General features: G+C 37.9%; 1 protein-coding gene across 1 annotated transcript in view; it reads right to left on the bottom strand.

The window, feature by feature from the left end:
• Nucleotides 1-281: 281 nt before the first annotated feature.
• Nucleotides 282-11,974, bottom strand: part of LOC114459154 (protein NLRC3-like) — a 16,022-nt gene continuing 4,329 nt past the window's right edge. The window contains exons 2-4 of the mRNA XM_028441511.1: nt 3,508-3,539; nt 1,527-3,308; nt 282-289 (exon numbers count right to left, since the gene is read on the bottom strand). Coding sequence (XP_028297312.1) covers nt 282-289; nt 1,527-3,308; nt 3,508-3,539 — 1,822 coding nt within the window. The remainder of the gene's footprint in view (nt 290-1,526; nt 3,309-3,507; nt 3,540-11,974) is intronic.

Here is an 11,974-nt window from a genome sequence, read left to right on the forward strand (position 1 = left end):
ATAGAGTTGATTGACTTTATTTTTTTGTAACACTCCCCAACACTTTACAGTTGTAGCTTGAATAAAAGTCATATTTTTTAGTTAAAAGGTAAATGAACAAATAACAGACATGGATGACATAATTTCATATATTGAGGAATCATATTTACTGTATAGACCCTGGCCCAGAATGCAGAACAGTGGCTGATCACCTGAGGTTATAAAAACAACCTCACCACCTAAAACGTCTAATCAAAGGTGGGGGGGCTGAACTGTACATGATACGTGGTCTATAGATTTAACTAGGACTCTTTAGAGAGATAATAAAGACAAATACAATCAAAAATCTGTTCCCTGGTAATCTATGTAAATATTAGTTGAGGCATAAACTAACATAACACCTGGTTACATTTCTGTTTTGTTCTAATTACTGTTTTATTCTAATGATTTCATTTACTTTTCAGTTCTTTGGGTTATTTTCTTACTTTTTTATTCACTTCTTTAATAATCTCTGTCAGTTTGAATATTATGTTACAACTGTGTAGAATATTGTCATTTTCCTCTCTTTATGTTCTAAAAATATCACAACTAAAACCCTTATGTGTATTTATATCCTCAGATATATAAATACATATGTAGACATGGATAGAATTAGATAGAAATTACAATTTGAAATATCTAAATTTCTAATTTTTTGACTTGATAACTTGTGTCAGAGCAATAATTACGATATAATTTCATAAGCTATATTTATATTTTTGTATGAACACAATCCTCACTGATTGGTTCCACCTCCTCTGATCTTCTCTCTCCTTCCTTCATCAGCTCCTCATAGTTCTCCATCAGCCTCTCCTCACTCCTCACTACCTTCTTATCTCTGTCCTTCATCCCTCTAACTTTTCCCAGTCCTCCTCCTTTAGTGTCCCACCTCTCACACCTTCATCACATTCCTCTGATACAGCTCTCTGTCACACATGTGATGGGGATTGATGTGAACATGTGATGAGCTGCTGTGATGTGTCTCACCTCACAGTGTTCAGTCTCTGAGAGAGCAGCTTCACTGCTGAGTCTCCTGGATGGTTGTAGCTCAGGTCCAGCTCTCTCACACTGGAGGAGTTGGAGCTCAAAGCTGCTACCAGAGAAGCCCCGCCCACCTCTGTGATGACACAACCTGACAGACTGGATTCAGAAAAACATCCACAACTTAGGAAACAAGTGAGGAGACGAGGAACAGGACAATATTGATGGAACATGTGATCCACTGACCTGAGAGAGTCCAGTTTACAGTGAGGACTCTTCAGTCCTTCACACAGCAGCTTCACTCCTGAATCCTGCAGATCATTGTTACTCAGGTCCAGATGTTTCACACTGGAGGACTGAGAGCTGAGGACTGAGGACAGAGCTGCACAGATTCTCTCTGAGAGACCACAGGAACTCAACCTGATGAAGAATCAGAGAAACCTTACAGATGTTTGTGAGATAATTAAAGACATGTTCTTCTAAAGTCACATACTTAACTTTCTTGGAGGCTTTGACCACTGGGAGCAGCTTCAGAAAAGCTTCTTCTGAAGGAGAGAATTTTTTCAGGTCAAAGACATCCAGATGTTCTTGTGATGACAATAAGATGAAGACCAGAGCTGACCACTGAGCAGGAGACAGTTCCTCTGTGGAGAGACTTCCTGATCTCATGGACTGTTGGATCTCTTCCAGCAGAGAGTGATCATTCACTTCATTCAGACAGTGGAACAGGTTGATGCTTCTCTCTGTGGACAAACTCTCCCTCAGCTTCTCCTTGATGTATTTAACTGTTATCTGATTGGTCTGTGAGTCACTTCCTGTCTGTGTCAGCAGGCCTTGTAGGAGCCTCTGATTGGTTGGCAGTGAAAGACCCAGCAGGAAGCGGAGGAACAAGTCCAAGTGTCCGTTTGGACTCCGTAAGGCCTCGTCGACAGCACTTTGATGGAGAAGTATTAAGTCAGGCTGACCTCCACTATGGAGAAGGTTTAGAGTTTGTTTGAATTTAAACATCCATGAGTTCTCCAGAAGATTGACTTTAGAGCTGATGAACGTCTGATGGACGTGAAGAGCAGCCAGAAACTCCTGAAGGCTCAGGTGGATGAAGGTGAACACCTTGTCCTGGTACAGGCTGCTCTCCTCTCTGAAGACCTGTGTGAACACTCCTGAGCACACTGAGGCTGCTCTGAGGTCCATGCCACACTCTGTCAGGTCACTCTCATAAAAGATCAGCATTCCTTTCTGCAGCTGCTCAAAAGCCAGTTTTCCCAGAGACTCTATCATCTCCCTGCTCTGTGGATTCCAGTGTGGATCTGTGGCAGCTCCTCCATCAAACTTCACTGTCTTGACTTTGTTCTGAAGGACCACATAGTGGCTGTAGATCTGAGTCAGAGTCTTGGGCAGCTCTCCCTTCTCTCTGCTCTTCAACATGTCCTCCAGAACTGTAGCAGTGATCCAGCAGAAGAGTGGGATGTGGCACATGATGTGGAGGCTACGACACGTCCTGATGTGGGACATGATCCTGCTGACCTGCTCCTCATCTGTGGACCTCTTCCTGAAGTACTCATCCTTCTGAAGGTCAGTGAACCCTCTGACCTCTGTCACCATGTCCACAAATTCAGGAGGGATCTGATTGGCTGCTGCAGGCCGTGTGGTTATCCAGAGGCGGGCTGATGGAAGCAGTTCTCCTCTGATGAGGTTTATCAGCAGAACCTCCACTGAGGTGGACTCTGAGACATCAGTCAGGGTCTGAGTGCTGAGGAAGTTCAGAGGGAGCCGACACTCATCCAGACCATCCAAGATGAACAAAACCAGGATGTCCTGGAAGCTGCAGATTCCTGCTTTTTTGCTTCCAGAAAAGAAGTGATCAACAAGTCCCACCAAGCTGAAGCTCCTCCCCCTCAGCACGTTCAACTCTCTGAAGGTCAGTGGGAATGTGAAGTGGACCTCCTGCTGGGCTTTGTCTTCAGCCCAGTCCACAGTGAACTTGTGTGTTAAGAGTGTTTTCCCAATGCCAGCCACGCCCTTTGTCATCACTGTCCTGATTGGTCGAGGTCTTCCAGGAGGAGCTTTAAAGAGCTCTTCTAGTGTGATGGCTCTTTCTGCTGTGTCTGATCTCCTGGATGCTGTTTCTATCTGCATGACCTCATGTTCCTGGTTGACCTCTCCACCCCCTCTCTCTGTGATGTAGAGCTCTGTGAAGATCTCCTTCAGGAGGGTTGGACTTCCTGCTTTAGCCACGCCCTCACTCACACACTGGAACTTCTTCTTCAGCTTGGACTTCAGCTCACGTTGGTATGGATGAGCCTTTGTGCCTGAATGAAGACAAACTTAATGTTAGAGTGGAGAAGTCAGAGCAGGTTTGAACATTGGAGATCAAAGTGTGTGATGTTCTCAGTCTGGATGGTTCCTCAGATTAAATGTGACTGATTGAATTGTGATTTGAAAAAGAAAAGCCAGCTTTGTGTCCTTCATGTGATGTTCCTCACAGTGAAGATGTTCACATGCTCTTACTGCTCTGCAGACGCTCAGCCAGCTCCTCCTGCTTCATCCTCTTCAGGAAATACAGTGTGATGTTCAGAAAGGCCTCCCTGCTCCTCCTCTGCTCCTCATCTTCATCCTCCATCTGACTCTCTGAGCACTCTGGATCAACTCCATCCACAATCTTCTGCATGTGTTTGAGTTCAGCCTTAACAAAGCTGATGATGTTGTCCTCCAGCAGCTGGAACACAAACAGATTAAAGGTGATGAGTGAAGGCCTGCTGCAATCATCTGTGTGTGTGTGTGTGTGTGTGTGTGTGTGTGTGTGTGTGTGTGTGTGTGTGTGTGTGTGTGTGTGTGTGTGTGTGTGTGTGTGTGTGTGTGTGTGTGTGTGTGTGTGTGTGTGTTTGTGTGTGTGTACAGTGGTTTGATCACAGGCTGACACAGGTTTAGTGTATTTGCAGACGTACACACCGTAAAGATGGAGTCAGGCTCAGCTCCAGAGGAACCATCCACACCCTCCAAGCTGCTGTGGAGAAGACACAGACACTCAGACATGCTGAGGAGCAGATGGAGGAAAGCACAGGAAGCTCTGCTAACATCATGTGAACATCAGTAACACCCACACACACACACACACACACACACACACACACACACACACACACACACACATTTATAGCTTTGGTCGTGTCAGAATCCACTGAAAAAACTCTGTTCACTCATTCTTATAGTGATGCTGCTACCATATATGGTCAATTGGAGGCGTGTCTTATTGCTAACAATCATTGGTAGAAAGTGAAGTCACATGATCTAAACTCTAACACATGTCCATTATGATCTCAGATCAACAGTTAATCTCATCATCAACTAAACACTTCATACACATCTCAACAGAAGCTCATTGAACCACAACACTAACAGTGTTACCATGGAAACACACACTGAACTACACAATACTAACAACAAAGAGCATTACATTAAATACATCTGATCTTTAACTTTGAATGATTTATGTCAGGTTTGATTATAAAATAAGATCTTTGATGGTTTTAAATGATTGTATATGATGTAATAAAGACTAAATCAGTCATTTACAGTAATTAACAACATTTGTGCTTTGGACAGATGGACATGTGTTAGAGTTTAGATCATGTGACTTCACTTTCCACCAATGATTGTTATCAATAAAAAACTGTAAAGTATCCTGTACTTTTTATTGAGATGATCACAGTCTCCATGTGTTTAAACCATCAGTAATAATATGTTTATATAAATATACGTGTTTATCTCCTCTGTTTACCACACAGTATATGATCCATTCATTGATCAGAGATTAATACAGTTTATTTTATATTGTTAACAAGCATTGGTCCTAAAGTGTGTTAGTGTTTGAAAAATGTGCTGTAAAAGTTTAGTGTTTATCAGGTGGTGAACTAATTATAATAATGTATAATTATTAATAATAACTAGTGACTGAGGAAATAGTTGGTGACTGTATTTAGTGTGAAAACAAAGAAAAGTGATTGACACTTTAGTCCACATGGACTGAGAGATGAATCAACACTGCTGTGTGTACGACCTCTGTCCACACGCTTCATAAATACTGATTCTTTTTGTACTGGTGCACATTCTACATTTCATTGGTCTGAACGTATTTAGAACCAGTTCTATGAACGGATCAATAAATGAGGCCCCTGGACCATCAGGAAGACAACCAGCAACCTTCTTTATGTGGACTCACTGTGGGTCAGTAGATGGACCTCCTTTGAATTCAATGGGTATGTCCATGGACTGGTCACTTCTAAAGGACACACAGCTGGGTCCAGGTCCAGGTCCAGTTGTGAGCTGCTTCCTGGTCCTTGAACACACACACACACACACACACACACACACACACACACACACACACACACACACACACACACACAGTGTAACACTGATGTACAGAGGTGTGAGTGCTGAGCTCTGACGTGGTCTCACCTCTGATCTTCAGTCTGGATCTCATGTTGTTCTTTCACCGTGTCCTGATCCATAGCAGAGACACACCTACACACACACACACACACACACACACACACACACACACACGCACACACACACACACACACACACACACACACACACACACACACACACACACACACACACACACACACACACACACACACACACACACACACTAGTTTAAGTTGCCAAACCATGTGTGACATAGAACAATGTTCACACAAACAGAATAACTATTAAAAATAGAGATTCACTATATATATTGTATCTATAACAAAATGTACAATTAAGTTCTAAGTGTTATAAAGGGGAAAATGTTATTTACAGTGTTTTACATATATCCATATATATACTATCATCATGAACTGGAAATGTAAAAAGTTCAAACACATCAAACACTGGAAGATACTTCAGTCAGAACAAAGCCCCCCCCCCCACCACACACACACACACACACACACACCTCACAAACCACCCTCCATATGGCTCTCACTCATAGATTTCTTACACACCTAATCCCTCTCAGCTGTACCTTACATATCGTGTTCATGATCCTTTATTCCCTTATCCATAAGTAATTTTATTCATTTATTTGTAGTTTTATTCTCTGAGTACTAACCACATCACCACTACACCTCCTTTACTATCCACTAAACTTCACACTAGCACATATTGATACATTTACAACCATTTATTTTATCGTGCGAATGCAAAGCATTCCCACTTTAAGATCCATTTTCTTTATTTTTCTTATTCTTACACACAATTTTAAGAGCTACAACTTTGCCAAAACTTAACTGATCTACACTATTCAAATATCAAAATGCTCCACTTCATAGTGAAAAGGTTGCTAAGTAAATTGTGAAATGCTAACACTTGTACTTTTAATGTAATATTAGGTTTTATGCTTTTACTGTAAACTGTCATATCTCTGTTAATATCTGACTTAGAGACTCAAATATAGCACTAAAATGTAGCCCATTCTCTAATCTACAATTATCAGTAATTTGTAGAGGTTGCACTCTGACAAAAAAAATTATATGAATTTTTTAATGAATCCCGTTTTTCATTAATTATGCAAATCTTAACCGATTTACACCATTCAAAGATTAAATTGTTCTGCTCCTCAGTGACAATCATAATATCTAATTTGTAGAATGATAAATATCTTACTTTTAATGTTATTCAATATTTTGTGCAACTTTTTGTGATCATGCATTGATTGAGTGGTTGATTAGGTCTGCTAGAGCGTGTCACCTGTTGTTCTTTTACTTTTAGCAATACTGCTGTTAAAGCTTTAATTCTGCAGCTAGAGCTACAATTTATAACTTAAAATGTTGCTACAATCTTTTACTTTTTTTTAAAAAATAATTATACTTTAAGTTGGAAAGCTTTGCATTTCCTGTTACTTTGCTTCCACAAGGTGGACTTTTACTTTCATGATCTCACGGGCAGCTGTAGCTTAGTGTGATCAGATCCTCCTTCTAAATTCAAGCAATCCCTGGTTCAAGTCCTGCTGTGGTCATTCTCTGTAATTCTAATTAATGCTTTCTTCAATTACTGAACAAAATGCTGTTAATTATCTGTGGATTCACATTCCCAGTTGCATTGTCGCAGCAAAGTTTCTAGTTATTTTTATCTCACAATCTCCCTTGTTGTCATTGTTTATGATTCTGGTTATTATGATTATTGCCTCTGTTGCATAGCAACACTTTAAATGTTGTCATTTGCTGTTATTTTTGTTTATATTATCAGAATATTTATTATTATTATTATTATTATTATTATTATTACACTAACACTACTATTCTCAATATGCTCCATGTGCCCCCTTTTAGCTTTGAGCACCTGCCCCTCCAAAGGTCTCTGCACGGCCCTGCATAGTGTATAAAATGCTATACAGTTAAAATGATATAGAATAATGTTATGTAAAGAATATTATTTTTATATAATGTATTTGAAGGGCTACAAAAAAGGGATACAAGAAAAAAAAATAACTTGAATTTGATAACACATAATGTCAGTCAACACATGCTAATTGCTATTTTCTTGCCACATATTAAGCATACATATATAACTGGCATGTTGAATTAAAATAGATATATGTCAGGTAAGTAATTCATCCCCACACAATTAAAGTGTGTGTATATATGAAGTCTGCTTCATATATATATATATATATATATATATATATATATATATATATATATATATATATATATATATATATATATATATATATATATATATATAAAGGGCCCTGTGTGAAAATAAACTGGTTATTGATCACAGTTTTGTACTAAACACAGTTATTCATGCTGCATCAGGGTCCTAGCTACCACCCCTTTAAAACAGTGCTAATGGTACGACCCACATGTGCTGCTACAGTCTGAACTGTAGATGTGACGTGGAGCAGGAGATAGAAAGCAGCATGTCTTTCCTCAAGAAAGGAAAACCAGGACAAAAAGTCAAAGAAAGGGAGAGAAGGTGAAATGAGGGAAAACAACTGTTTACTCAGTTCTTCAGAGATTTAAAACACTCACATCTTTTTTAGACAATATATTATTTAGTCTGAAATTAACTATGTGCACTCTCACACATTTAAATACTGGAACATTCCTTTTGCATGTAAAAAAAATAATTGGAAATAAAGTTATTTTTAAAAAAAAATGATTTTGAAGACTATATTTTGCTGTCACTAATTCTTAAATAGGTAAAGCCAGAGTGTCCCTATGATTGTAATTATTCTATATTTACCTTTTATTAACCTTTGTACACGTTTACATTGTCTGTGTGTCCAGCCGCCCCTTAAATTGTAGCTAAAATATGCCACAAACACAATATTCGATAAACCATTAAAATATAGTAGGACAGACGGGCCCAACAAGATGGTTTGTACCCAGGGCCCAAAATGTGGTGCTACACCCCTGCCTTTCCCCCACATATTAGTTTATTATTAACTTGTTGTTGTCTCCTCCCCTCACCCTCTAATAGCACAACATTATAATTATCATAATATCACACACACTTACTGTATTATAATGTCTATGATTTCTAAAAACTGTCTATGATCTATGGCATTTGATCTCTAATTGTCTCTGTCTTTTATAAATATACGTATATCCATATAGACACACGTGCATCCGTACATATATACATACAGTACATGTACATATGTATATATACATACATGCATGGACAGAATATCTATAAATACATAAATGTATCTCTCTCTCACACAGACTCAAACCTTTTCTCTGCAGAGTTTGTTCCTGGAGGTCTGCTGTCCTTCCTGTTTCAGATGTTGGTCAGTTCTTCATCAGTGTGTGTGTGTGTGTCTGCTCTGTGACTGTGTGTGTGTGTGTGTGTGTATCTGCTCTGTGACTGTGTGTGTGTGAGGTGAGGTCTCTTCCACGCCTTCATTCCTTCCCAGTATAAACATGTGAAACCAGTTTACCCTCATTCTGTTGTGATGCATCACCAGTCACTGTATTGAGACACAATGACCACAACATGTAACTCATGCACCAACCCTCCCTGAACCAATTCTGCTAAAATACAAACACAATCCCTGCTTTACACTTACATTTCAGTTGTAAAACACACTTTTTTCTAAACACTACATACAATTGTCTGCATTTGATACAATTTTCATGAAGAAAATCTCTTGTTTTCACCAGGATCACACTGTCATTTATAATGATGAAGTTGATTGCTCTACGATGTTCACTAACTGATCACATGACCAAACACCTGTCACACAGTTTTACAATTATCAATCAGAGCTTCAGCATAAAAGGACAACAGGTGAGTGTTTCTGTTTTGGACCAATGGATGCCAACATTAGAAACAGAGGCGGAGCCAGAGGAGTGAGAGGAAGAGGAGGAGGAAGAGGAAAGCAAAGGACTGTAATCTCTGATGAGATCTGAACCACTTTGGTTGATCATGTGATCAATCATGGTGTTACAATGAGAGAAGTCCCCACATTGTTCACACACCCAACTTTGAATGAAAAAAAAAAAAAACATCCTTTACGCTGGAAAATATGGAAATAATCGCTTTGTGAATGAGCTTCAAACAATTTAAGTTGTGTACAAATTAATATGATTTTGCTAAATTAAATTATTTTCATGATTCCACATTTCTTAATGCAGTCCAAGTATGATCTATACTATGAGCTAGTGTCTATATAGACAAGAGAAAGGTCATCCTACAGGGTCATATCTCATCACCATATATGGAATCACCTTGCTCTAGAAATAGATGAGAAAAAGACAACCTATCAATCAGTGAAACAGGGAGCTTGTTGTTTGACCCCCAAGTTTAAATATATCTCAGTGGTACACTGAGTCAAAAATGAAGGCCTCTAAGCTCTTTGCTGTGATGTATAAGAAACAGTTCATCTTTGTTCAAAAGAGTATAAACCTTTTAATATCAGGATGTTAAATACTTTGATACACTTCAAGAGTGTTAGCTGTTAGCAGCTAGCAGAGCATTAGCTGTTAGCAGCTAGCACTAAACAAAAACAGATAAAATAAATAACTAGCTTAACAAAAAACATTGATCACATGGAAACAGTGGTCAATTAATTTATTTCATTGTAGTTTAATTTAATTTTAAGATAACTGTACTGTACTTAATGCAAATGTAAAGAGTGACGTCACAGTTTGTGTTTCATACAATTAGGATTAGCTTGATGTTCACAAAATGTGAATGTCAATAGTAAAACATTTTAGTATTATTATTATTAATAATAATAATAATAATAATAATAATAATAATAATAATAATAATAATAATAATAATAATAATAATAATACTTGATGAGCTAAATTATCACTAGAGCCACTTTAAATATTTCTATTTAGTATCACAGTTACAGTTTGTGCTAAAGTTTTCAAGCTGCAGCTGTTTAGGTTCAATTATAGTTGTTTTTACTTTGGCTAAGGTTATTAGTGCAATGCATTTAATCTAATATTATTAACAATTTGTAATTTGAACCTGTTACTAAAATCTAACACACCTTCATTACTTCACTGGATAAAATATGTAGAACCAGTCCAACCTGAAGCTGGTCCCACACACACACACACACACACACACACACACACACACACACACACACACACACACTATGTGTGTCTTCAGATTAATACATGTACGTAGGTGTACGTAGGTGTACCTTGGGCACTAAAAGTTTGGGAGCTACTGCGTTACACTACACGTAGCTAAAGATTTATACGTTATTATGGGTAGAATTCAACATATGTGTCAGTTTGTTTGACTTTCTAGGGTTGGGGTCAATTACATTTTTCAATTACAATTACATCTTCAATTATCCATGTTTAATTATGACTGAATTTCAATTACAGTGACCACCATTTTTTCCAATTTCAAACTCAATTACAATTATATTCTCAATTACTGAAGTTCAAATTCAATTAATAACAATTACAATAATAAATACCCTTTATTTCCTTACTGTGTACATGACAATAAACACTAGAAATAGATGCTCTAAAGGACCAGATGTGCTTTAGATGCTTTGGAAAGCCTTTGATCAGTTAGAGTGGCTGTATTTATGTATTTATATATTTAAGTGTAACTATTTATGAAGTGGGTTCAAACAAAGGCTGGACTAAAATCATCACCAATGGACACAATTCATCTATATTTCACACAGGGATGTCCTTTATTCTCAACTATTCATCCTTTATTTATTCATTAGATTGATTTAGAAAAGAGACACTACATAATCAACTTATGACATATGGAAATATGTCAGATTTTATCCACTGGATCATTTCCATCTAACATAAATTAAAGCTGTTGTTACTAAACCTTAAACTAAAGTAGTGCTTTGCACTTTAGTTACATCTCTGTTCCACACTTGTTCCTGCACACTACACACTATTTCATACATAAGACACTTAGTTCAAAAAGGAAATCCCAGGGTACCACTGGGAAATAGGTCATTGAAAATACTCACACACACACCTGAAAATAGTTCCTGATAAAGTAAACATGCATGAGCCTGTTGGTGATCAGGTGACTTCAGAGAAGAATGCAGGGAGTGTCAGACAGGATCAGCTGACTGAAGTTATAATAGTATTATTAGGATATATTTTATGTAGTCTTATTTTGAAGGGACACTGCATAGAGACATGAAGCTGATAAAAGACAGAGATGTTCTCCACCAGATTATAGCTAAACAGCTAGTTTACATCTGTATAAAACATACAATAACATACAATCAATAACAATAGTAAAATGTAGAAGAACAATGAGTTAAGAACAGTCAGAACATGCACTCTCACATGCACACACATGAACAGCATCACACCTGTACATGACAACCACACCTGTCATTTACAGTAACACACCTGGACAAACACATCCTCTCATTCATTATTAATAAACAATAACCATCAGTTCAATACACAAAGTACATTTCATCAAATCCACATGAATGTGTTGTTGGTAAGTTGTAAGT

Source organism: Gouania willdenowi, unplaced genomic scaffold (genome assembly GCF_900634775.1).
Source record: "Gouania willdenowi unplaced genomic scaffold, fGouWil2.1 scaffold_269_arrow_ctg1, whole genome shotgun sequence".
Classification (NCBI taxonomy): Eukaryota; Metazoa; Chordata; class Actinopteri; order Blenniiformes; family Gobiesocidae; genus Gouania; species Gouania willdenowi.